Source organism: Fragaria vesca, linkage group LG7 (assembly GCF_000184155.1).
Source record: "Fragaria vesca subsp. vesca linkage group LG7, FraVesHawaii_1.0, whole genome shotgun sequence".
In the NCBI taxonomy this organism is placed as follows: domain Eukaryota; kingdom Viridiplantae; phylum Streptophyta; class Magnoliopsida; order Rosales; family Rosaceae; genus Fragaria; species Fragaria vesca.
This window is the reverse complement of record NC_020497.1, coordinates 18,044,925-18,069,904: the sequence shown is the minus strand read 5'-3', so window position 1 is coordinate 18,069,904 and position 24,980 is coordinate 18,044,925. Positions and strand designations below refer to the sequence as shown.

Sequence of the window (24,980 nt, the reverse complement as noted above, 5' to 3'; positions counted from 1 at the left end):
TTAGCCCCAACCTCAAACTAATTCAAAGTCTCTGATCTTTTATCTAATAGTATCGAATAATGCATAACAATGATGGTAGATTCCTCTAAATTAAGAAAAGTAGTGTAGACTAGATGATCAACAAAGTTAGTGCGAGGCTGCTCCCAAGTCTCTTCCACTACCAAAATTTGACGTCTGCCAGATGGCCTTCAAGTTCAAGTCCAAGTCCAACTGATCGACGAGCCGTAAGCAATGTTAAATACTTAAATACCATGCACATTTTGAAAGATCAACCTGATTTGCCTTGCATATTTTCGACTAGCTTCCCGCAGCTTATACAAACTGAATGGAGATGTTCGAATACCTTCATGTCCTCACCCTTCTCCTTTTCATCAATGTTCTCCAACCTACCACTGTCGTAAGTTCATTCGGCAACGAAACCGATCACTCGGCTTTGCTCAAATTCAAAGAATCCATAGTCGCCGATCCACACGGGGTCTTGAACTCCTGGAATGACTCCGTTCACTTTTGCAAATGGGGAGGAATCACTTGTGGCAGACGGCATCAGAGAGTAACAGGATTAAACCTATCAGACGCTGATCTGAATGGAACCATATCACCCTACATAGGCAACCTTTCCTTTCTTAGGCTCATCAGCCTTCCGAGGAACAAGTTCTCTGGCATTATTCCGCAACAAGTTGGTCAATTGTTCCGACTACGACGTCTCGATCTCGATACCAACATGTTAAAGGGGGGAATTCCAGTCAACCTGACCTTCTGTCCAGAACTGAGTGTCATAAATATCGCAGAAAACCGCCTTAAGGGCTATATTCCATCAGAGATTGGCTCATTGACGAAGCTTGTGTATCTTGATCTAGCGAGAAACAATCTGACAGGACGCGTCCCACCTTCCTTGGGAAATCTTTCATCACTCGAACAACTTGCCTTGGGAGAGAACAATCTGGTTGGCACAGTTCCAGAGGAGCTGGGACAACTGAGAAACCTATGGCGTATTGGTATTAGTTATGGTAATCTCTCTGGTATGTTGCCTCCCTCCCTTTTTAACATGTCATCTATGCAAGTCTTTTCATTTACGGGTAATAAGTTTGAGGGTATTGTTCCACTTCCACCCAGTATAGACCGAAACATGCCTCATCTCCACAAAATGTTTCTCGGCAAAAATGAATTCTCTGGACAAATCCCGGCTTCTTTTGGCAATGCTTCTCAGCTTCGAGAGCTTGATGTTTTGTCAAATAATTTCGTTGGGCAAGTTCCCACAAGTTTTAGAGTTTTATCTAATCTCCAGTGGCTCAGTTTAGGGGAGAATAATCTAGGAAGTAATTCTTCTAATGATTTGGAATGTATAACATTCCTCACAAATTGCAGTAATTTGAAATTGCTTGGTCTGGACAGTAACAATTTTGGAGGTGTTTTACCCAACTCTGTAGCCAATTTTTCAACCAATCTTACTCAACTCTACCTTGGGGGCAATCAAATAGTGGGAACGATTCCTGAAACATTAGGAAATCTCAACAGTTTAATATTCTTTGGCCTTGAAGACAACTTGTTCACGGGTATCATTCCATCTTCTTTTGGGAAGTTACAAAATCTGCAAATTTTAGCTTTACCTGCCAATAGATTATCAGGTTGGATCCCATCTTCCTTAGGAAACCTCACCAAATTGTTTGAACTCGATATATTTGAAAATGAATTGGAAGGGAGCATTCCACCAACTATTGGATATTGCAAGAATTTACAGATTATGGACATTTCACAGAACAGACTTAGTGGAGATATACCACCAGAGATTATTGGCCTTTCCTCGCTCTTATTTCTCGACTTATCACAAAACTCACTAACTGGTAGCATGCCTGTTGAAGTCAGTAATTTGAAGAATATCTATCACTTGGACATCTCTGGAAACAATCTGACGGGAGAAATTACAGAAACCATTGGGGAATGTCAGAGCCTTGAATTTCTTCACCTACAAGACAATCTCATTCAAGGTAGGATACCTTATCCTTTGACTTCTTTGAAAGGTCTTCAGTATGTAGATCTTTCGAAGAACAACTTGTCAAGCCAAATTCCCAAAAATCTTCAGAGACTTCCATTTTTGATATATTTGAACCTTTCGTTCAATAATTTGGAGGGCGAGGTACCGAAAGAAGGAGTTTTCCGAAACATCAGTGCAATATCATTGGATGGAAATACCAAACTATGTGGTGGTGTTTCGGCATTGCGGCTACCAGCTTGCCCCATCAATGTACTAAAGAAGAAGAAGTTCAATGGTTTAAAACTATATTTCACCATTTCTTTAGTCGTTGGATGCTCTCTTCTGTTTGCAATCATCTCTGCACTTTATTGGAGGAAGAAAACTCAAAATACGAAGCAACTATCTGCAGTACCATCAATCAATTTCCTTTCCAGGGTTTCATATCAGACACTTCATCAAGCTACTGGCGGATTCTCTCTGAGCAATCAAATTGGATCAGGCAGTGTTGGCTCTGTATACAAAGGGATTCTCGATGAACAAGAAAACAGTGTAGTTGCCATAAAGGTCCTCAACCTTCAACAGAAAGGAGCTTTCAAGAGCTTTGTGGCTGAATGTAATGCATTGAGAAATATCAGGCACAAGAATCTTGTGAAGATCTTAACATGTTGCTCCAGCACGGATCACGATGGCAATGACTTCAAAGCTCTCGTATTTGAGTATATGTCTAATGGAAGTTTAGAGGAGTGGCTGCACAGTGAAAACCAATCAAGGAGTTTGAACCTTCTTCAAAGACTGAATATTGCTGTTGATGTGGCTTCTGCATTGTGTTACCTTCATGACCATTGCGAACCGCAAATTATTCACCGTGACATGAAGCCAAGCAATGTTCTTCTAGATGACGACATGGTTGCTTGTGTAAGTGATTTTGGGTTAGCAAGACTCATCCCAGCAACCGCAGACTCCTCTGAGAATCTAAGCAGCACAGTTGGGATCAATGGAACCATCGGCTATGCTGCTCCAGGTAACAATTTTGCATAATATAATTATTTCATGAATTTCAATTTATATGTTTTATTTGAGATTAAGATATGAATACGGACCTAAGTATAACAAATACCTGCATATATTGTAGCTTGAATTTAAAATCATACTAGTATGATCATAAATGAAACTTTGCGAGCTAGTTAGGTTCCAAATTGTACACAGTCAACCGATATACTTGATTGTTTTATGAATTGCAGAGTATGCTGTTGGTGTAGAGCCATCAACACAAGGGGATGTGTACAGTTATGGGATACTTGTGCTGCAATTGTTCACCGGAAGAAGACCCACTGATCAAATATTTGTAGACGGTGACAATATCCATACTTTTGTTAAGACCGCCATACAAGGGAGAATTATGCAAATTGTGGATCCTGCTCTTATTGCCACTCGAGAAGAAGAGACTGCAACTTCAACAACAAACAATGAAGGGACCAAGATCGATGATCACAACAATGAAATCATAGTAGATGAAGAAAACGTTGACAGTGAGAGCTTAAGCAAGATGAACACTTATTTGTGGAAGTGCATTCTTCCAACCCTTAAGATTGGAGTTGCATGCTCGGAAGAATCACCAAGGAATAGAATGTCGATGGAGGAGGTCCTCAGAGAGCTACACCGTATCAAGAATGCTTACAATGCTATCGACATCCGTCAAGAGAGGCCAAGAAGAAGCTAAACATAAGGTGCTTCTATTTTCTTCTTCATGATTGGTGCAACAAAATAATCCTCATTCATTCACTCATTTCCTCTTTATGACTGTATAATCCTCATGTTTTTGTGCAGAAACAATAGTATGGTATCATTGGTATGAGAAGCGAGGCCACAACATTCTCTGAGTTATACACTTGTACTACAGAAGACTTCTAAAGCCAGGATACTAGCTAGTGTAGAAGAAATAAGTACATGCTTCTAACAAGTGAATGATTGATTTCAATTCCTAGGTTATGAGTTGTTTGTTGTGTACATTTCCTCTAATATCAAATGGAGACTACTATTGTTGTAACCATAAGTATATGTAATAAGTGATTCATATAATCCAATAGGTTTGTAAGAAAAGTTCTGTTTTTTTTAAAAAAAATTATTAAATAACTTACACACGTTACATATATCAGTGCGGTTTGAACCTATGACCTCAAAGTTGTTAACTAAACACTTTAGTCAACTAGACCACAGCACACCAGCAAAGAATAGTTGTGTTTTGTGCGATGGGAAACCAACGTAGTCCGTCAGTGTACCTTTATTTACAAAACGAAGCAGTCAACGGACCCAATTCTAAATACCGAAACTTCACTGGGCACAATTCTAATTACTAAAACTCTCACAATTTTTCCGGGAAAAAATTAATATAAAAACAAAATATTTACAATAAAGTCTAGCTCACACAGATATTTTGATCTTCTTCTCCTACCTTCGTTTCTTAACAGCTTCGATTCCACGCGCTCCTCCACCAAATTCTCCGATGGCGAGTCTATGGCGGGCCGCGACGGGCCTGACCTTCAAGCCCGACGACCACGACGGCGTGGAGTTCTGGTCAAACCCGGAGCGGACGGGGTGGTTGACCAAGCAAGGCGAGTACATCAAGACGTGGCGTCGCCGCTGGTTCGTCCTCAAGCAAGGCAAGCTCTTCTGGTTCAAGGACTCGTCCGTCACGCGCGCGTCGAGGTCACGCGGCGTGATCCCGGTGGCCACGTGCCTGACGGTGAAGGGCGCGGAGGACGTGCTGAACAAGCAGTACGCGTTCGAGCTCTCCACGCGCTCCGAGACCATGTACTTCATCGCCGATTCTGAGAAGGAGAAGGAGGACTGGATCAACTCGATCGGACGGTCCATCGTGCAGCACTCCAGGTCCGTCACGGATTCCGAGGTCGTCGATTACGATAGCTACAAGAACTAGAAGAAGAAGAAAGGCTTTTAGGTTAGTTGTAATTTCAGCACGTGCATAAAAATCTCTCATTGTTGTTTCTTTTCTGGCTATATTGGATTTTATTGGGTTTTCTCTTGTGTTGAATTTGGCTGCTTTGATTTTTAGGGTTTAATCCCAATTTGGGATTTGTTATTAAGTTTGATTTGATTAGTATGGAAAGTATGATTTTTTTCAAGGATAAAGATTACTGCTTTGATATATTGATTCAATTGAGTCTGGTGTGATTAATTTTGGGTTATCAAAATTGGATATGAATCTTGTATCATTAGTTAAAATTGGATTTTATGCTTTTTTGGTAATTGTTCAGAATGAGAATGTGCTACCCAGAATTCATTTTGATTTCCAGGGGAATCCAGAAATTGAAACCTTAGTTTTACACAAGGTGATTTTTAAAAAAAAAAAACGAAAGAATATGTTAGATAAAAAAGATAGCACTTAACATGAAGCCAATGTTCTTAATCTAAAGTTGGGATTACAACATTCATACAACAGTCACTGTTCAACATCCACGAATGCAGCCTCGGCTAAGTCAATAGCGCGAGCAAGACCTGCAGCTTTGTTTTGGCACTCTAGATTCTCATCATCTGGGTCACTGTCCGCTACTATTCCTGCACCAGCTTGGAGATATGCAACCCACTCGCGGCGGGTGTTGCCATTGTTGTAGAAGTACATTGTGTCAAACCGGGGTGCTGTTGGGATTACCATGGTCCTCAGAGCTAGTGCAATGTCCATATCACCGGAGAATGAAATTGTTCCAAATCCGCCACTGTACGGGCCGCGCCTGTTCACTTCCAACTTATCTATAAGCTCTATGGCCTTCATCTGCATTACATCATGAAAGGATGATACAGATCGATGAGAATCCAAATATCTAAAAACTCAGATAGGCTACGTAAAGGAAAGAACATAAAAGTCTAGTGATTTACCTTTGGAGCACCGCTGACAGTACCCACAGGCAGTGCAGCTCGGAGTGCGTCCCAGCAAGTGAGACCCTCACGAAGCTCTCCGGTGACCTGCATGATATCTCATTACCTTAGCATCTATTTGCACTGGGGTTTATGTTAACGAACACATTGTGATCACAGAAAGAATACAAGTAATAGACCTAAACTCAATCAACTCGTTGAAATAGAAAGTTGATGGCCAAGTTTCACTTGGCTAATCTGAGGAGCTACAGAAAATCTTTACAGCAGCAAGTCATGTCTTTACTATCACATAATAAGTTGTTACTAAAGTCATAGGTGCTCACCGTAGAGCTGATATGCATGACGTGCGAGTAGCGTTCTATGTCCATTAACCTGTCCACCTTAACAGAGCCAGACTTTGAGACCTGCATCAAACCGCATCACCAGAACCAGTTTATCAACTCACATTATCACTCCGGTTATAGCATCCTACAGTGAAAAAAATAATTTCCACACTATTAGGTGATGGTTCAAAGACAAACCTTCCCAACATCGTTGCGTCCTAAGTCCACCAGCATTATGTGTTCGGCGCACTGCTTCTCGTCCTGCAGAAGCTTAACCTCCAACTGCTGGTCCTCTTCCAATGTCTTGCCTCGTCTCGCAGTTCCGGCTAATGGCCGGTTGACAATCTTCTTCTGTTTACAACATCATACCAAAGAAACATTCTCATTAGTATATACTTACAGATTTCACCCAAAAAAGGGTACTCATCTGCACAAATAATCAAAAGTAATGTAGAAGAATGATTTGTCAAATTTACCTTTTTGGCACTCATTAAAATCTCTGGACTGGAAGCTACCAGTATGCATCCTCTAGCCTGTTCAAACAGAAATATAAGAAAGGAACTGTCGATTTTAGTTTACATTATCCACCAAACCAACAACAGAAGTAAATCACAATGACATACACCCTAACCTGCAGGTAAGTCAGATAGGGACTAGGATTTACTGTCCTCAGGGATCTATAGATTTCAAACGGATGGGCAAATGTACGCCGTTCGAATCGCTGACTCAGCACAATTTGGAATATATCCCCGGACAGAATATGCTCCTTTGCCTGCTTCACAATGTTCTTGTATGCCTCGCCCGTCATGTTGGAGATGGTCAGAGCTGGATCAAATTTCTGAGTTTCCAGACTGAAAGCACCTGGAGAAATCTTTGGCCTGACAATTGACATTCAAATCAATTAGCTCTGAATCAAAGTACAACTGATGAATGTAACTATAAATAACAAGTACAATAGTCACTCACGACTCTATGTCATGGACTCGAGCCACTAAATTTTCCAACCGTCTTGCTCCATCTTTATACGCTTTCTCAACCGAGGAGTACCGGTCTAACCTCACCCAATGAATAGCATAGATTTTCTGAAATTAAGGAAGCAACAAAATCTCATAAGTACCTCAGGAATCGATAAGTCGGTACTGAATCCTAAACGAGCAAAAAGAGTGTAATAGCTTCCAGGGAGGCGAAAATTATTTTAGTTCAAACCTATTACATTATTTGTAACCAAAAAAAAAAAAAAAAAACCTAATTACATTAAAGATGAATCAAAATTTCACACAGAAAGACTGAAAATTCGAATATGTACCTTCTCTACATGATCAAAGACAATAACATCCACATACAGTCCTAAATGCATGTCCGGTAGATTCCTGTCATCCTCCGGAGCCTTCGAGAACGGCAGTCTCTTCTTCTCCACGTACCGGACTGTGTCGTATGAGAAGAATCCAACCCATCCACCTGTCCATAAACACTTGATTAGAGGTTGTCTTAGGCTAGTGTTATTAAAAACTACAAAGGTAATTACAACTCTTACAAACCTGAACTGAAATTGAATTCCGCTTGTGGAATTATAGTAAAACTATGAAATTATCATGAATAGTATATTGTAAGCTGATCCATACCACAAAAAGCGTCAGGAAGTTCATCGATGAGCTGAGGCCTCCAGTTATCCGAGATTCGTTTCGGAACCGCCATGGGATCCTCGACAAACTGCTCAATAGAACAGCCTGCTTCATGGTCAAGAACAGTCACCTTATTTTCTTTTGCAACAATTTCCATTGCTGGTTGAGCACCAACAATGCTGTACCTCCCCTGGCATAATCAAAGCAACAATGAGTCATAATGAATATCACTCAAAACAACCTGCTTCTCAAAAACCATAAATACCAACGCATGTCTATCAGAGTCAAAAACCTGAGTGCTCTGTTCGACTGACTCAAACAGAAAACTTGGGGCCTCTCGATCATCCTCCTTCACCAAACACCGATATGCAAGAACCGGCGTGAGTTGATCAGAGAAGAGGCACCGGTAAAGAGGAACAAGATTCCCATGCTTTGATGCCTCTTCGAACTTCTTTGCATCAGTTGCTGAAAAATGAAACAAAAAACAAACAGAAACATCAGTTTCCCAAAAACATACCAAATAAAAATTAAAAAATCTCCAAAACATCATGAGATTGATACAACCAAATTTCTCAAATTTTCTTCCATTAATATTCATATAAAAGAAAGAAAAAAACCAACGTTAAAGTTGGTATATATCTTTCTTACATTTTCTGCTAACCAAACATTTATGAGAAAATAAAGAAAGCCAGGAATTTTGAATCCAAAACTGAATCTTTTTCAGTGAATGAGGTAAACTCAACTGGCTTTGCTTAATACATGAACACAAAAACAAGAACAAGAACAAATTCAAGTCTTTTTAGTCACCCTTAACTTCTGAACAACCAAACAATGAAAAACAGAGCAGGGCACGTTGGATTTACTTAAAGACTGGTTCTTCTGAGAGCAGCATCTGATACTCGGGACGTAGTTCAGTTTTGGGACACATGACAGTGTCGAGCTTGAGGTTCTGGTTGAAATGCCGATGACCGGAACAGGACACAACCGGTGAGTGGCCGGGGTAACCAAGCGGTGAGACAAGCAGAGGCCTTGCATGATGTCGGAGAAGTGAAAAGGAAACGGTCGGAAACTGAAGCTGAGGAAGGGCAAGGAAACGAGGGTGCTGTCTTGTTTCTGTGAAAGACTGGAAGCTCTGGAGAGTGGTGTGAAATGTGCGCATGCCAAGGGGGTCTATTTATAGTAGTCCTGTATGACAGGTAATGAACTTTTTTCCATTTTTGACTTTGTGACATTTTTTACAAGAAATTTGGGCTTCTCAAATAAAAAAGGCTAGAAATTGGGGGAATGGTGAGAATTTTACCTTGGGTTTTTCACCTAATACTAGTTACCATTAATTTGGTTCTTCATTCCTTTAGCTGCAGAATCGCTAGTCTGAATTCTCCATAGAAATGGGGATATACCATAATAGAGATTTTTCCAAATTAGATGGTCTTATCATAAAAGAGTAACCAAAGAGTAATTTGAAATTCATGTTCTACTGAGACAATTTGGTTTTTCAAACGTATGTAGTTTGTGTTGCACGATATGTACGTAACACGTTTCATAATATCTAATGATTGGCCAACACGTGATGTAAACAATGTGTAATGTTAGATCTTCTCAAAGTAATATTTAATAAACGATCATCCAATAATGTCTGTAGTTTAAATCGTATGCTACGTAATGCATTTTGTAGTATCTAGCTAATGATTGCCTAACACACTGTTTAAACAATATGCGGTATTAGATTTTCTCAGAGTTACATAACGCATTTTGTAGTATCTAGCTTATGATCGGCTGACACACAGGGTAAACAATGTCCAGTGTTAAATATTCTCAGAGTTACATTGAATAGACAGTCATCCAATAACATTTATGGTTTAAATCACATTCTATGTAACACATTTCGTAATATGTAATGATTGCTAGCTAACACACGAAGTAAACAATGCGCGGTGTTAGATATTCTCAAAGTAAAATCAAATAGGTAATCATCTAATAGTATCTCCAGTTTAAACCGCACTTTATGTTTAGTAATATCTAATAATAGCTGACACACCATGTAAATAATGTGTCGTGTTGAATCTTCTCAAAGTAACTTTTAATAGGCAATCATTTAATAGAATCTATAGTTTAAAACGCACGCTATGTAACTCATTTTGTAATATCTAAGAAAAACTGAATACGTTGTAAACTAATCAAAGTAACATGTAATAGGCAATCATCCAATATAGTAGAACATAAACTTGTAATTACAGGTGTTTCCACACAAAATCTGGAGGCCAAAAATAAAGTGAACAAACAACAAACTATGTGAATTCAAGATACATTCTATCATTTGGTTACATCTAATATTCTACAACAGAAATAGTTAATCACCATTGTTTCCACACGAAATCTGGAGGTGAACACAGACTATAAATTTTAGATACAATCTATTGTTGTTTCAACAAAATGTACATAATTTAGTATTGCCACCGAGAAATTTCTATTAAGGAGACTGTATAGTAAATTTAGTGTTGTTCTTAGAGTAAGTATTTTACAGTTACAGTTTATGACGTATTTTGCTTTGTAGTGGTATTTTTCTTTGGGAATTGGTTCTATTATATATGTGATTCACCCAAACAAGCACAATGAATAAAGGTGTATAGTAAATACTTACTGCTCATAGTAATTATTTTACAGTTACTGTTAATGACGTATTTTGCTTTGTGGTCCAATGGCGTAGCGTAGCTAGCTAGGGACAAGAGGGTTCAATTGAACCCTCTCAAGTTTTAAAAAATCTTAATTAGCCTTAATGAAGATTGAATGTTAATATAAAAAATCATAAATTGACCCTTCTCTTTTGAGAAATCCTTAATTAATCATAAATATTCTTCAACACCAATGGATTAAATTCATTTTACCCTCCTGAGGTTTGGGGTTAACATTATTTCAGTCCTCGTTCTCTTTATTTTGAAAATTTACCCCCTAAAGTTTTCAATTTTCATAAATCATGTCAAATTGCTGAAATTTCATCTAATTTGGAATTAAATTTGTGTTACTTATCTAAACAAAATTATGACATTGCTAGAGTGACTAAAAATGAATTTAGTTTCTTAGTCAATAAACCCTTCTAAGTGAGATTTTTTGCTACACCATTGTTTGTGGTGGTATTTTTTCTTAGGAAATTGGGAATTGGTTTTATTCTATACGTGGTCCACCAAAAGAGATACAATCAAAAGAGCTGTATAATATATACTTACTGCTCGAGTATTTATTTTACAGCTAGTCATATAAGGGCGTATTTTGCTTTGTGGTGGTATTTCATCTTTGAAATTGGAAATTGGTTCTATTCTATCATTGGCCCACCAAAACAAACACAATCAATGAGAAACTGTTCAACTTGGACACCTCAAAATATGTAAGTGTTTTCCCCCTTCAAATAATCTGAAATGTCTTAAAATATGAAAGCGATTACTCTGTTCAATAAACTGAAATGCCTATGCCAGAAAGTGACTGAAAATTAATTTAGTTTCTTAGTCAATAAAGCTTGACCATTCTTCGTAGGATTTCTGGCTACGTCATTGTTTATGGTGGTATTTTTTCTTGTGGAATTGGGAATTGATTCTATTCTGTCCCTAGTCCACCAAAATAGACACAATCAATAGAGCTGTATAATAAATACATACTGCTCGAGTATTTATTTTACAGCTAGTCATATAAGGATGTATTTTGTTTTGTGGTGGTGTTTCATCTTTGAAAATTGAAAATTGGTTTTATTCTATCCTTGGCCCACCAAAACAAACACAATCAATGAGAAACTATTCAACTTGGACACCTCAAAATATGTAAGCATTTTCCCCGTTTAAATCATCTGAAATGTTTGAAAATATGAAAGCGATCTATTCATTATAAGTTGTTATTTTGATTCCATTTTCTCTTTTCTACTATTTTTGACAAGAAATTTGGGGTGAATATGGTTTGACTACTTTCCTTTATCTACATAATTGCTTATCCGATTTCAAAAATGATATGGCATTACCATAGAAGAGTAACCCTAAATGAAGCGGCAATTACTCGTGTAGTTTTATAGAATTATAATTTTTTGAATATATAGAAATTTTATTTTTGTTGTGTGTATAATTTAAATTGAACTGTAATATCTAAGTAAGTTTATCTCAGACGTTCAGAACATACGATCTTACTATATCAAGTATCAAATTAAGTAGCAATCAGATACTAAAAGGCCTTTGCTATTCAACTCGACCATTCAACATGGGTTTAAGAATGCACATGTAAAATGTTTATGTTTAAAGGTGCACATGTAGCATACCAAAGTAATGTTTAGTCGGTACAATGTTTTATATGTATAAAGGATGCACACCACAAATAATCGTATTGCATAAAGGGAGGGTTCTATCATGGAGACTTCATAGTTGATAGCACCAGGCCACCAAACCCCCAATTGTATTTTGTAGATTTATTTCCATACATTGATAAAGACAATCATGAGCACAAGGATACAAACCATGCCAGGAAGTGTTGCTACTTATAGGAAGTTTGTTTGTTGATGAAAAACAAAGGCAATATTTACAATGGAAAGTACAGAGAGTTCTGAGATATCAAATTCCAGGCCAGATTGTTTATCAATCAATTTGTCACAGGCAACCAAACTAAGACTGGTACGATTCTGGGACTATCATCTGACTTGTCGAAGAAGGAACATGATGGAGGCGTTCGGTAACATGGACTAGACATGATTTCTAATTCAATCTTGTCAGACCTTGACCAGATTAGATTTCTAATCCATGTCACCTTTTTAGATGGATTTCTAATCCATGTCTGACAGGAATAAAATTTTCTGACCCAACCATATCTGGGTCACCAAACATGACATATGGCCAGATAGGTAAATTTTTATCATGTCTGGGCCTTATATCCGGGTAATCAAACACGGCCGATGGTTTTGAATTACAATGCCGTAATAATAAATTGTGTAACCAAAATTCAAGCATTCTATCACTAATGAATGATGACGCTTATACCAAAAGAAAACCATCACTCATAACGCAGTAAAACAAGTTTGAAATGTTTGTGTTTATTAGATCAATTGTTTCCAGAGCAATTGCTCTAAGTCGATTCCCTCTAAATCTGGAGTGAGCAATATCCAAACCATTGCTTCCACTTTCTTGAGCTGCAAGCGGCCTTATATAACGACAGTTAAGGTAAAAAGAACTAAAAAAGATTGCTGCTATATCAACAAAGGTAATAAACTCAAGTATCCATTTGGACATGATTGATGGTGTATGTGTAAACTAGTATCTGAGCCAATATGTATGTATCTATCATTTTCTCAGATAAACCTAAACAATGCTTCAGAGCATATCTGTTAACCCTGAGAAACTTGAAAAAGTTGTCATGTCATCTGTGAAAGGAAACGGGTATGGCAAGCAAACCAGCAACCCCAAGAACAGAACTAACACGCCGGCAGCAACATACTTGTCATCAGGATCTGTAATCTCCTCAGCAAGAGGAGCAATTGGCCCCCGCTGTAAGAAGAATATCAGAGCTACCCAATAGAATGCCACATCATTGATTAGTGAAGATAATCCGAGCAGCACGATTGAGAAACCAGTGAAGCGAGCTGAAGCCTGCGATAGGATAACGATCAAGTATTTTATATCAGATTTTAGCCTTCAAGCTTCCAGTTTAACTTGTAACGAACTCTGGATGGCACATACCTTTCTTCCCCAAATGGCAAAAGAAATTCTTCCCCCATCAAGTTCTCCGGCAGGAATACTGTTAATGGCATTTATAAGGAGTCCAGCCCATGCCCATAACAACAGAGGATTAACAGATATGGGTGTGCCTTCTTTGAGCGCATCACCAAGAAGAAGCTTAGCTACAAGAGAAATGAATGTCACAGTCAATCTCTCATCTAACTTGAAGCAAAACTTGAGGTGAAGAAGTCCAAATACTTGGTTGGTTAAGTATGTTATGCAGTAGACACGGTTGTTCACAAACTGTAATGCAGAAATTTGGTGGTCCAAATGGAAAGTTACCAACATTTGAACATGCAAGCACATCACTACATTAAGTCACTGCAAGCAGTTTATCTCAGAAGTAAAGTGCTTACCAATACCCCCTGCAAGAAAGGACTCGTGAAACACGGAAGCATCAACAATGACACCAACACCATCACTAGGCGGTAAAATGAACCCTAAAAGCAAAAGAACAATGCCCAAGGCAAATCCAGCCAATGGTCCTGCTGCTGCAACTTTAAGAAGATCTTCACGCTTGGGTACAATATTTACAATTCTTGTAATTGTACCAAAAGAGCCTATCTGCCAGCAAATTCATTAGAATTTGTATCTGTTTTGAATACAAGAAAATTATAATGGACTGTTATTTTATGCACCTACAAGCACGATAACAGACTCATGATAAGCAGCCATTTTGTAGGTTAGAGTATCCTTTGTATATTACTCCTAGCATCGTTTTAAACTTGTGAAGTAGACAAATGACAGTTTTTAAGACAATTGCACTTGGTGTAGCCAGGAGTTTCTCTTCATTGAGAATTCCTTGCATATACAGCATCTTATGATCAAATTTAACAGTATCAACCACAATCAGCCTTTATGGAAAAGCAAAGTAAAGGCATTAATTTGCAGGTGCACACTACACAGGGAGATTTATTTATTATATGCAAAAGGAGATTACCCCTTTAAAGGAGGAGCGTTCTGCTTATGAAAATTACCTGCCAACTGGGAACAAAGAATGGCACTCCGAGCTTGATTCCAGTGCTGTTTGCAGCTAAAATGTGGCCAAGCTCATGCACCCCCAAAACCAGTGCAGTTACAAGGGCTCCAGGTAAGCCTTTGTTTAACAGCTCAACATTATCAAAAGCCGACCTGGGACATTAAAGCAAACTATCATCAATCAAATTACAGAAAACCAGTCAATGATTCTTAGGTAATCTTCAAAATTTAACTTGAATGCCGAAAATACAAAGCCTAAAAATCAAAAATTCAATTTTAACAAGGAAAGAAGTTATCAACAAATGAAAAAATAAGACACTTGAAAAAGAGAGCACAAAAATGTGTAATGGTAGTAAATGCGGAAGTCTTTTCTTTCAACAAGGCATTTGGCTCAAACTAATCGCGCATGCCTGCGCATGCACGCACATATACCAACAAAATACATTATGCAGGTATCTGTTTCAATAAAACCAGCAAAAGAGAAAATATCCTAACATAATTTCAGATCGCTACTGTGCTATATTCAAAAACATATATAATGATGTACAACAAGAGAAATTGCATACAATATATTGGCCTGCAATTCAGGAACATTCCGAAGTAGTAAGGTAAACAATGTGACCAGTCCAAAAGCACCAGCTGCAACCCACTCCGGGACGGCTGCAACAATTGACACCAATCCATCATTAACAAACCATAAGTTCCAGAAAATGTTTACTGCCAACAATTTCTATGAGAATTCCTATAACAAAGCAGGAGCTATATAATCACCGGTTGTCTCTGGCTGCAATGTCCTTCGTGGAACTACAACAGCCACAGGTTGATCATCCTCGGGATTGACTAGAAGGAAAAGCTTGTACTCATCCCCAAACTTATCCTGCAAACAGGCTCTGCAGATGTTAAAAAATGAATCATACATTTAGAGATATAGGAAAGTGAAGGAAGTATGAGAGAAACACACCTTCATTCTCTTTGTTATCTTTTCATAACTTTTTGCAGCCTCCCCTCGCAGATTTCCTTTGAACAATACTCCAGCCTTGAGGAAGTAACACAATAATAAGATATGTGAAACCACAGAGGCTACAAAGCATATATAAATATACCAATTCCATAATTGTCATTTTCTCAAATTATTTCTGAATGAGAAGTTTGAGTCCACAAATATGTATGTAAAACCTCCAAAACTCTCTTCAAAATCAACAGGTAAAGAAAATCAACCAATCAACTCACCTCATAGGGATCCTGGCCTGTTACGAAAAAAGTATCAAAGCCAAAAACTTGATTCTTGAGAATTTCAAGTGTTTCTTTTGGGATCCGGATTGATTCACCCTGCTGTGGCTGTTCATGGAATTATTAAGATGAAGATGTTAAAAAGATGACATAAAGAAGAGGATGCATCTTCTGGTAAAGGAACAGTAAAAGAACTTCATAAATAATCACCTTCACACCTGGCAGAGGTGATCCACTAGCAACTTCTACATTATCAGCATCCTGTTTCAAAGACAAACTTAGCACAATAAGAGTCAACAAATCTCATATTCAATATACTTCTCATCAAAATAAACATTGTGTATTCTCACTTTCTGTGGTAAATAAAAATTGAAAAAGAAAAACCAACTTCCACACTGATAAGCACTCCTTTAAGGTTCTGATATCTAATATACAACTTGCCAACAGATGAATGTTTGTGAAAGGGAATTTCATGTTGAACCACTCTTAAAACTTAAATCTAACAACAGACACATATAAAAGTAACTTCCTAAGTCTAGAACCAATGTATAACCAGTGAATATGGAAAACTAAGCGACACACTTACTATTTCCATAATGCGAAAAAGGAATCAACGAATATGTCTAAATTCTAAAACTTCAAAAAACTCCAACATGAAATGTGAAAGACAGAATCTTCAACTAACAGGCAATACCTGAACACCCTCTTGAGGCTTAGTTTCAGCCTCATTGTTTATTTGGTTTGCAACAATCGGCTGAGCATCGAGCTGGGCCTCATCGGAATCTCCACTTTCATGTTCATGACCTTCTTTCTCCTACAACACCAACACAAATCAGAAAACCCACCAAATCAAAGTTGAAAACTTCCACAGTAAAAAATTGCTTCCATAATAAACCCAACTCAAATTTTCACCTCATCATTATTGTCATCTGATTCCTTCTCCGTCTCACTAACTCTACACCCCACTTCTCGCTTCCTCAAAAACCTCAATTCACCTCTTTAAACCAAAAACACAAACCATTATTCTCATATTAACAAAAAAAATGAAAACTTGGGTCTTAAATCTTAGTAAAAATGAAACTTACCTAGAAATGCGGTGGAGGTTGACACTGGTCGTACGACGCCGTTTTGGCCAAGAACCAGAAGAAGCAAGATAAGGCTGAAACCGAAGATCGCAGCAGGAGCTGCACTGAGAAATGGAGACGAAATTCCCGCGGAAATTTGCGGATAAGTTCATAATGGAGTAATGGGTAGCCAAAAGGTTTAGTCTTGATGAGACCCAGTTGCCATTGAAGCTGGGATTTAAGGAGGGTTTAGTGGGTTTGTAAGGTTTTGGAAAAAGTTTGAAGCTTTCAGAGTGTCTCTCTCTCTTATCTCAAACGAAATATCTGTTTTCTGGTTCGTTGGGTTAAATAGGCGCGGAAATCATATCCTTTTTCTTATTTTTGTCTTTTTTTAATTTATTGAAATATGAACCTTGGAATAATGGAATATTACTGGTATCAGAATCACTCCAAGAATTACAACCTCCGACGACCACGTCGTTGGTGAAAGTGTTCCCGCATATATATCATAGTGATGATTTTGTCAAAAACATGGTCTATATTCAAAAAACTTCGACAATAAGCTGTGGCTTATAGCACTACTCATCAGAATTCTCTTCACTAAAGTTATGCATCTGTATCATAGCATCTGCCACCAAAATATCTGAATATCTAATTGACTGTGTATCCAAAGGCCTAGTTACTGTTTCACCAAATTCTAAGGTTTTTACATACAGAAGTTACATTTCATACAAAATGGTTAAAAGCTCGCTAGGATGAAAAGCAAATGAGTGAGCTTCACATATCCTGAGGCTGCACATCCCACCTGCTCTTGCGCTTTCTCTTACCAGAATCAACATTCGGAATAAACATTTTCCGCAACACTCCTGGCAATGGAGCCTCTGTTAGTACCACAAAATCATCATCTTCACATCCAACCCAACCGTAGTATGGTCTGCGCCTTCTGGTTGGAAGAGTATCGACTTGTTGTGCAGAGTGGGTAACTGGAGTTCCTTCCTGGCCTTGTGTTTCTACTACAGTAGGTAGGAAGTTACTAGCATCTGCAATAGAAGTGAACGTTATAATCTAATGGAACTTAAGTCATAGGAGCATTGAAATTCTTTGAAAAACTGCCTGTGAATAAGCAATTGCTAAAACAAGGGAATATGTAGAATAAGCATACAAAGGAGACTTCAGATTCTTCTCTGCTAACTGCAAACTGATAATCTTCCTATGACTAGAATATGACAAGAGTTAACTGGCTCAGCATATTGATTCTCTCTGGGAATATGTAGGTACAATCTATGTGTAAAATCTATGGGATTAGGATAAAACTGGGGAGTCCTAAAACTGGCTTCACCTGTGCAGCATGCTGCGAATGTGAAGTCTAGTGCACCTTATCCCCATAGTTAATAGTTTTCGGTGAAGAAATGTTGGACAATATTTCAGTGTTATCATTTATCAATAAATTCCATGCTCATAGCAAGATGAACGGCTATACTAATGGACTTTATGAGGGCAATGAAACTAGATCTGGCTATTCTGCAAATTGAAGCCAAACAGGAATAACGACTATGATACTAAGGCTAATCACATATTACCAGGCAATTCAGTGGGGGGTGAATTGTTCAGAGCTTCATTGTGTGATGCAGGATCCAGATCATCCTTGCTCTGTAATGTTATGTTCACAGCCTCAAGATTTGAACATGGCAATAAAACCTTGCTCGATGAGGGTCCAGCCCCGGTAGTTTCAACATGGTTTCCGTCTTTTGACAGAGAAGCATTCTTGTAGAGTGAGAATAAGATATAAAGTAAGCAACATGTGTATTGTTAACATTGAAGGGTTCAAAGCAGCATTATGGCTAGTCGGCTACAAAGAGTTACGTATGAACAATACAACAAACTAGTACACCTACTGAAGAATTGCTTTTAGCAGGATTAAAAGTTTAAAACCAAAATGATAACCAGGGAACGGTGACCAAAAGAGAAAGAACATTATGAAAAAGATAGCAGCACCTAGGAGAAGTGATGTTGCTTTCAACAGACTGAAGTTTGATTCTCAATATAGTAACATGGTATCTGTGTAAAACCACATACAACAGCATATGCAACATGAGTATACACTTGTGGAAAGTTCCTTGAAAACCAATTACCGTAGTGTAAAACTGCAAAGACAATATAAAGAAACAGGGAGAGTATACACAACCATGGCACAGATGAAAAGGAGTCTTGAGTACATGTTCATAGCTTTTGCAGAGAGTAATTCATGGGCAAGGCAGACTAATATACTGATTGCCGCTTTTAACAACTGGTCGTGATTTTTTTCCTATAATTGGATAACATACAATCTATTTACAGGGGGAAAATGCCGCATTTTCCTACCAAACAAAAGAAACTGCTGCTTTGTACTCTAAAAATCAATAGGGTAAACAAAAGCATCCACACTCCATGTTAGACGACTGAGGAAAACAAAGTGATTCAGACAATCATGGAACTATATGCTCTGATGGCTTGATATGTCCACTCACAGAAGCTACTCAAGCTAGTAAAAGTACAATAGAGGCATTCGAAGACACAAGATCCTTATCGAACTTCCAATTCACAAACAGATACAATCCCTCGAGAATCTTGCTTGAGATGAAAAAATCGGTACTTTACCAGAAGAACAAACTTTCAAAACCAAAGTGAACACATACAAATGGGCCTTCTTTTCTATCTCAATGAGAATCCACCAAACAACACAGGTAGGCAAGCACACAACACAGAAACACATCAATTCAATTCCATCAAATTATACAACAAAGATCCCATCTTTTCAGTAAAATTCACTTCAGACAAGCACTAAACCAACATACCTCATTATCATCACCACTTGTTTCATCCTCCAGAAGAGCATCAAGTAGTACACTGTATGAGGATTCTTCAATAAAACGCCAGCCCTCATCTCCATAAAGGTCGTCCTGAAACCAAAACCCTTCTCACATGTCAAACAAAACCCCAAAGCAATAATCTTTCACAAAACAAAATGGAGGGGACCAAAATTTTCAAACACAGAAAATAAAAAGTACCCACTTTCAGTAACCGGTTCACTTTCTGACGAACCAGTTTGGGCTCAAAACCCATTTCCGCCATGGCCTCAACGGCAGCCGCCATACGAGAAACCTTCTAAACAAGAAGAAGCAATCAACAAAAGACTGAGAAGAAAATGCAGAAACGTTTTGGGAAAATTGGAAAGGAAAAAAAGGGCAAACCTGGGTTGGTCGACCCCGTGGACCTCTTCTTCTTGGAGCCATTGTGAAGCTCAAGCTCAAGAGTCAGTCTGAAACGTGAAGAAACTGTGAGAGACCAGAAAGCAGTCACCGGAGCTTTGAAATCTTATCTCTTAGGGTTTTGAGCCGTTTCAGTTAAACGTGTAGGTTGTGATCGGTGGTTTCAAGACTCAAGCCTCAAGCCTCAAGCCATGAATTATAAATTATAGGAAGTGGGTGATGTGATGGACTTATAAATTATAGGAAGTGGTTTTTTTAACTTTTTTTATATTCTTGTTTTCATTGTATGAATATGTATTTATATTTTAAGAATGAGCACCACAACATTAAATCTCAATTCATCACATGAATGGTAATAATGAAAAGATATTTTCTTGTCAAATGAAAATGAGTTTATTTGATTAAGGAAAAAAAATTTAAATAAATATTGGTCAAATAATCATAAACAAACATACTCGAGTTATAGAATGTAAGAAAAATAGTAGGTACTTGAATGATGTTTCCGATTCTTTGTATGTCCGAGCATGCGATGGAAGTCGATAAGAAGTCATAAAAACTTAGACGAAATGCGGTTTTTTCAATTATGATTGATAAATGTTGATGAGTATTCTAATATGAATATGTCATATTTTTGCTTGTATTTTGACTCGTGATAAATTTGGATAGTTTTCAACATTTTATAACGTTAGAAACATAGGACGTACACTTTCAAGATAGTTTGTGGCAAGTCGTGGCATTGTGCAAGACTGAATAGGCGATGGCAAATCCAGCTAGTATCAGGGAGGTACACTCTTATCTACATCACATGGGGTCATAAGGCCACCATAATCCACATTCTTGTTTGACGAAGTCAAACCTATAAAAGGACAAGCATGAAGATTTGACGAGAGCATGGTCGACTGTTATTGTCATCACTCTTAATAATTCATGACCAAGCCTGTTTTTCAGCATTTGGATCATTAACATGGTGTTTTGATGGTGAAAGTGTGAATCATAGAGAGCACAGAACTTGCAACCAAGAGTAGTAAACACAGAAGCTTTCAAATTTGTAGCCCAGGGCACCATCCATCTTTATATTTAAACCCACAATAATCATTGATACTTTAGCATGATTACTTGAAAGAGAACACAAACAAGAACAGCTTGACTGAACTCTAAAACAAACTTAACATTCACATTCACAAAAGAAAACTACATTTTATAATTAAAGGCTACACAAAAGCTGAGACAAATGCATCACACCATGTACTAATTGACGATGAGAGCTTAGCTGAGCTTAGTGTTGCAATGGATGTGGCGGTGGAGCAGCTGCGACTCGCGGTGGACACTGGTAACACTTGGCAAACAACCCGAAAGTGTCGACTTGCCTGATGAAGTTGGTCATGCTAGCCCATCCTCCAAATCCAAACCCGACTATTAACACCCACACCACTATAAATGCATTCACCACGTACATTCCAGTCCAGCTAGGGAGGAAGAAGGGAAGCTTCTCTGCCGCATTCTGCATACACAAATCAAAGTTACACAGTTAAGCTTTTTTTGATACTGCATACAATTCAATGGAGTAGACTGGACTGTACTAATTTACCTTTCGAGCAGAGGCAGATCGGAAAGTGAGCATATGAGCTGAAGCAGGTATGATGTAGACGGTGAAGCTGACCAAAAGAGCTCCAACAGCGGAGTTAATGGGACCGAAGAAAGGAAATATGATGGCCAAGAACCATATGGGAATCACCACCGGCAACCTAGCAAACGCCCTTAGAAAAATGCTCCTTGTGTCATGCATTCCTATCACTTTCTCCCATACGAAATACAACGGCGTACAGGCAAATCCAAAAGTGATGAACTGCACACATACGCCAACCACATTAGGTTCTACACCAAAGACATCAACATATATTTGAATAGAGATATGACTTCTAGTGCTACACAATGTGACATATTAGTTCCGAAAAGTGCATTTGTTTGAAATTGCTGGGGAAGCAACAATTGATCTCACCTGATGAATGAGCATCAGCACGACGCCTGCATCACGCCAAGCATTTCGGGGAAGGAGCGAGAAGGCATTCGAATGAGTGAGGAGTTGGTCACCAAAGGCCCAGTAGACAGCAGTAGCAGATGGAAGGGTTAGGGTGAACACATAGAGGGTTGCATACAGATAAACGTACTTAAACTTCTGAGGCTTCCACATTGCATGCATGATCTCCCTGGAAAAAGTATACCATAAGTAATCATATGATGACAAACTGTATCCTCTGTATTTCTTCAAAAGCTAATGAAAAGATTCAGCTTTGGAACTTTAGGATTAAACATTAAGGTGTGTTAGTGACTCAAAGTCAATATGATCCATATGACAAATGCAGAATATTTTTAAAATGTGTACCACAAGGTCCACAATCACCATATTATTCCAGCTATTATATTCCTTCATTCACATTATATATGATATCTCATTTTCATTTTCCCCTCATCATATTATTCTCTTCTGCACAGTTGCACCAACAACCCATTAATGGCAAGCAAAAGCTGTGCATCTTAAAAGCAACTGTGTAAAAAATAAAAATAAAAAACCATCATCTTGAAAAGAGACCAGAAAACACAGAGGGAACATCATGATTATAATCTCAACTAAGAAATTAAAACCAGCACAAAGTTGAGGTAAAGACTCACACAGTGACGGCGTGTCCGCCGAAAGTGTATAGTATATTGGTGGCGCCAGTGAAGTACAAAACCATCTTATCTGGTCCTGAGTGTTTGACACCCTCAACCTGTGGAGCACGTTGAACTTGAATCAATGGAGGAAACATAACAGTAAAAACTCATCGGAAAATATTAGGATCGATTGGTTAAATCACCTGGCCATGAATGATAGCTGCAATGGTCATATACCAAGCAGTGTAGGTGGTCATTCCGAGACCAAGAAATGACCAAATTCTGTAGTTGTGGAATGAGGGTATGAACACAGTGGTGGCACAACAAGCTCCAAATATGTATGTCCAAGTCCTCTTGTCCAGATGATCGTTTATATAGTAGATATTACTGTGTAATCACACGAACACAAATTAGTGCATAAAAAAAGGGTTAAATCTTTTGTGGTCCTTTGTGTTTTGGCCATGCATGTGTTACCTACTTGGTCTTTTTTATCATTGTGTTTTCCAACTTTTTCAATCTTAGGCACCGCCAAATTCCGTCAATTTGCTACTAGAATCACTAAACCAAAAACTATGTTCAGCTTCAGAAAGACAGAAACCTCCGGGGAATTTGACGGAATTTGGCACCGGTGACCAAGATCGATGACAAACGACCAAAAAGAATCAAATCAAAATTAGACCAAAACCCCAAAACTAACCGATCTTCCTTTTTACCTCTAGATTAAAATGAACATAAGAATTGTGTTAAATTTACAGACCTTGCACAGCCTATGAGCTGAATGACAGATCCACAGAGGAGAAAAGTACAGTTGAAGGCCAACCCGATTGCTTTCCAAGATGGACCCAACAAACCATCTAGCACTTCAAACCACTGCAAACAATTTTCAAAAGAAATCAAGGATTGAATCAAAAATGGTTCTTTAGGCCATTTGGCATTGTAAGAAATTTACTTTAGGCTAACATTGGAAGAAGAATACTAACCTGGATGACATGGTTCTTGAAGCTAACATTTTCTTTCTCCTTTCGGCTTCGGTACTCAACATAGAGAATACTAATGATATAAGCAGTCCAGCTTCCCAGAATGCCATAAAACACTTGAAATATGATGCCTGAGAGCATACCAAGTTGAGAGAAGGAGTATGGCAATGTCAGCAGAACCTGAGCAACCTGCAAAAACAATCAAAACCCAAATCTCAGAATCCAAAATGGTACTCAAAAACCATAAATTCTGAGTAGGGTTTTTTGCTAAAGTTTCTTACTTGATTTGATGCACAGCTGAACCATGCATCATAAACAGAGCCACCATGCCAGAGAAAGTTGCTGAGGCTGAAACCAGTTTGCTTCTCATGATCTGGGATTTCTTCGTCTCTGTCTTCTTGATCAATGATGCTCTGGTTCACTATGGCCTCCTCTGCTTGCTTCTGAGGTAACATTGCTACCGAGAAAATCTACCTGAAAAAAGATTCACACTCTCTGTTTAGTTAAACACCCCAAATAACCAAACCAAATCTTTAATTAATGAAGCCATAATCTTTTGCATACCAAGAAGAGAATGAAGGTTTGTTTTACCTTGTACAGAAACTTTGGTCTGGGATTTATAATGTAGAAAGCCTGAGAGCTTTTCAAGGCTGCTTTCTGTAACTCTCAAATACCATTTGCCAGTGAAAAACAGAGTGATTTACCTCGTTTTACCTTTGAAACAAACAAAGAAAAACCAGAGCAGTCAGTTACTTGATTTTGTTTTCCAGCTGATAGTATTATTGAACTTTCAAGTTCCAAGAATTTACGTTACAGAGAGAGTGAGACTTAATATAAACCTGTAAGCTGAACGACTTGTCTGAGTGTATCAGACGCAGCCAAACACACTACTGAATGCTGGCTTTTTCTGTGTGAGAATTGAATTGGCAACAAAATCTGGGCGGAGTTGCAAAGAAGATACTCGCTGTAACTCACAGGTAAAAAGGTGCATCTGCCTTAAAGACTTTGAGGAGAAAAGGAGGGAGGAAATAAAAGCTGGTTTTTCTGGGGAGATTGATTCATGGGGTTTGAGAGAAATCAATCTGACAGAAAAGGAGAAGGAGAGCACTATTGGTTGAAATATAAAAGACTATCTTCCTTCTTTGTCTATGTGTTTCTGTTAAATTGTTGCAGAGATATTACCTAGCTTCTGTCAGTGTACTTGGTTCTCTCTTCTCTCTCTACTGTCTGTATGGGACGAATGATGGAGCACTTTTATATTGGCTGAATGAGTGAATGG

At 38.3% G+C, this 24,980-nt stretch overlaps 6 protein-coding genes across 6 annotated transcripts; 2 read left to right on the top strand and 4 right to left on the bottom strand.

The window, feature by feature from the left end:
* The first annotated feature begins 325 nt into the window (after positions 1-325).
* Positions 326-3,692, top strand: LOC101296247 (probable LRR receptor-like serine/threonine-protein kinase At3g47570-like). The gene is made up of 2 exons (XM_004308880.1): positions 326-2,993; positions 3,214-3,692. Exons 1-2 carry the CDS (start codon positions 326-328, stop codon positions 3,690-3,692), a joined length of 3,147 nt encoding a protein of 1,048 aa, XP_004308928.1.
* Positions 3,693-4,400: 708 nt separating this feature from the next.
* LOC101297779 (pleckstrin homology domain-containing protein 1-like) lies at positions 4,401-5,140 on the top strand. The gene has a single exon (XM_004307579.1). The coding sequence runs from the start codon at positions 4,476-4,478 to the stop codon at positions 4,908-4,910; it is 435 nt and encodes a 144-aa protein (XP_004307627.1). The 5' UTR covers positions 4,401-4,475; the 3' UTR covers positions 4,911-5,140.
* Positions 5,141-5,432: 292 nt separating this feature from the next.
* On the bottom strand, positions 5,433-8,846 carry LOC101295962 (anthranilate synthase component I-1, chloroplastic-like). Its single transcript, XM_004308879.1, has 11 exons — positions 8,675-8,846; positions 8,104-8,276; positions 7,812-8,001; positions 7,496-7,647; positions 7,156-7,271; positions 6,821-7,067; positions 6,666-6,722; positions 6,388-6,540; positions 6,190-6,270; positions 5,867-5,953; positions 5,433-5,762 (listed from the first exon to the last, which is right to left on the bottom strand). The coding sequence occupies exons 1-11, from the start codon at positions 8,844-8,846 to the stop codon at positions 5,433-5,435; spliced, it is 1,758 nt and encodes a 585-aa protein (XP_004308927.1).
* Positions 8,847-13,147: 4,301 nt separating this feature from the next.
* LOC101295669 lies at positions 13,148-17,131 on the bottom strand. Its single transcript, XM_004308878.1, has 12 exons — positions 16,846-17,131; positions 16,673-16,757; positions 16,455-16,574; positions 15,971-16,021; positions 15,761-15,868; positions 15,492-15,566; positions 15,302-15,407; positions 15,097-15,190; positions 14,530-14,683; positions 13,909-14,116; positions 13,514-13,674; positions 13,148-13,423 (listed from the first exon to the last, which is right to left on the bottom strand). Exons 1-12 carry the CDS (start codon positions 16,995-16,997, stop codon positions 13,148-13,150), a joined length of 1,590 nt encoding a protein of 529 aa, XP_004308926.1. The 5' UTR covers positions 16,998-17,131.
* Positions 17,132-17,568: 437 nt separating this feature from the next.
* On the bottom strand, positions 17,569-20,244 carry LOC101297485. The gene is made up of 5 exons (XM_004307578.1): positions 20,055-20,244; positions 19,876-19,968; positions 19,659-19,763; positions 18,405-18,588; positions 17,569-17,864 (listed from the first exon to the last, which is right to left on the bottom strand). Exons 1-5 carry the CDS (start codon positions 20,094-20,096, stop codon positions 17,602-17,604), a joined length of 687 nt encoding a protein of 228 aa, XP_004307626.1. The 5' UTR covers positions 20,097-20,244; the 3' UTR covers positions 17,569-17,601.
* An 898-nt stretch (positions 20,245-21,142) lies between these two features.
* On the bottom strand, positions 21,143-24,934 carry LOC101297192 (auxin transporter-like protein 2-like). The gene is made up of 10 exons (XM_004307577.1): positions 24,541-24,934; positions 24,293-24,415; positions 23,983-24,175; positions 23,705-23,890; positions 23,482-23,594; positions 22,928-23,111; positions 22,743-22,840; positions 22,072-22,279; positions 21,661-21,918; positions 21,143-21,573 (listed from the first exon to the last, which is right to left on the bottom strand). The coding sequence occupies exons 3-10, from the start codon at positions 24,154-24,156 to the stop codon at positions 21,349-21,351; spliced, it is 1,446 nt and encodes a 481-aa protein (XP_004307625.1). The 5' UTR covers positions 24,157-24,175; positions 24,293-24,415; positions 24,541-24,934; the 3' UTR covers positions 21,143-21,348.
* Positions 24,935-24,980: the final 46 nt, after the last annotated feature.

Excerpts from the sequence above, each read along its gene's own strand:
- LOC101297485 (XM_004307578.1), bottom strand. The coding sequence starts at position 20,096 with ATGGCTCCAAGAAGAAGAGGTCCACGGGGTCGACCAACCCAG. Across the intron at positions 19,764-19,875 it reads AAGTGAACCGGTTACTGAAA|GACGACCTTTATGGAGATGA; the intron begins GTGGGTACTTTT and ends TTTTGGTTTCAG. Across the intron at positions 18,589-19,658 it reads CAAGTGGTGATGATAATGAG|AATGCTTCTCTGTCAAAAGA; the intron begins GTATGTTGGTTT and ends TCACTCTACAAG.
- LOC101295962 (XM_004308879.1), bottom strand. The coding sequence starts at position 8,846 with ATGCAAGGCCTCTGCTTGTCTCACCGCTTGGTTACCCCGGCCACTCAC. Across the intron at positions 6,271-6,387 it reads GACGCAACGATGTTGGGAAG|GTCTCAAAGTCTGGCTCTGT; the intron begins GTTTGTCTTTGA and ends GGTTTGATGCAG. Across the intron at positions 5,763-5,866 it reads CTGTCAGCGGTGCTCCAAAG|ATGAAGGCCATAGAGCTTAT; the intron begins GTAAATCACTAG and ends GATGTAATGCAG.
- LOC101295669 (XM_004308878.1), bottom strand. The coding sequence starts at position 16,997 with ATGAACTTATCCGCAAATTTCCGCGGGAATTTCGTCTCCATTTCTCAG. Across the intron at positions 15,408-15,491 it reads AGATAACAAAGAGAATGAAG|GATAAGTTTGGGGATGAGTA; the intron begins GTGTGTTTCTCT and ends GCCTGTTTGCAG. Across the intron at positions 15,191-15,301 it reads ATTGCAGCCAGAGACAACCG|CCGTCCCGGAGTGGGTTGCA; the intron begins GTGATTATATAG and ends CAATTGTTGCAG.
- LOC101297192 (XM_004307577.1), bottom strand. The coding sequence starts at position 24,156 with ATGTTACCTCAGAAGCAAGCAGAGGAGGCCATAGTGAACCAGAGCATC. Across the intron at positions 23,595-23,704 it reads TCAAGAACCATGTCATCCAG|TGGTTTGAAGTGCTAGATGG; the intron begins GTTAGTATTCTT and ends AATTGTTTGCAG. Across the intron at positions 22,841-22,927 it reads CAGCTATCATTCATGGCCAG|GTTGAGGGTGTCAAACACTC; the intron begins GTGATTTAACCA and ends CGTGCTCCACAG.
- LOC101296247 (XM_004308880.1), top strand. The coding sequence starts at position 326 with ATGGAGATGTTCGAATACCTTCATGTCCTCACCCTTCTCCTTTTCATC. Across the intron at positions 2,994-3,213 it reads CATCGGCTATGCTGCTCCAG|AGTATGCTGTTGGTGTAGAG; the intron begins GTAACAATTTTG and ends TATGAATTGCAG.
- LOC101297779 (XM_004307579.1), top strand. The coding sequence starts at position 4,476 with ATGGCGAGTCTATGGCGGGCCGCGACGGGCCTGACCTTCAAGCCCGAC.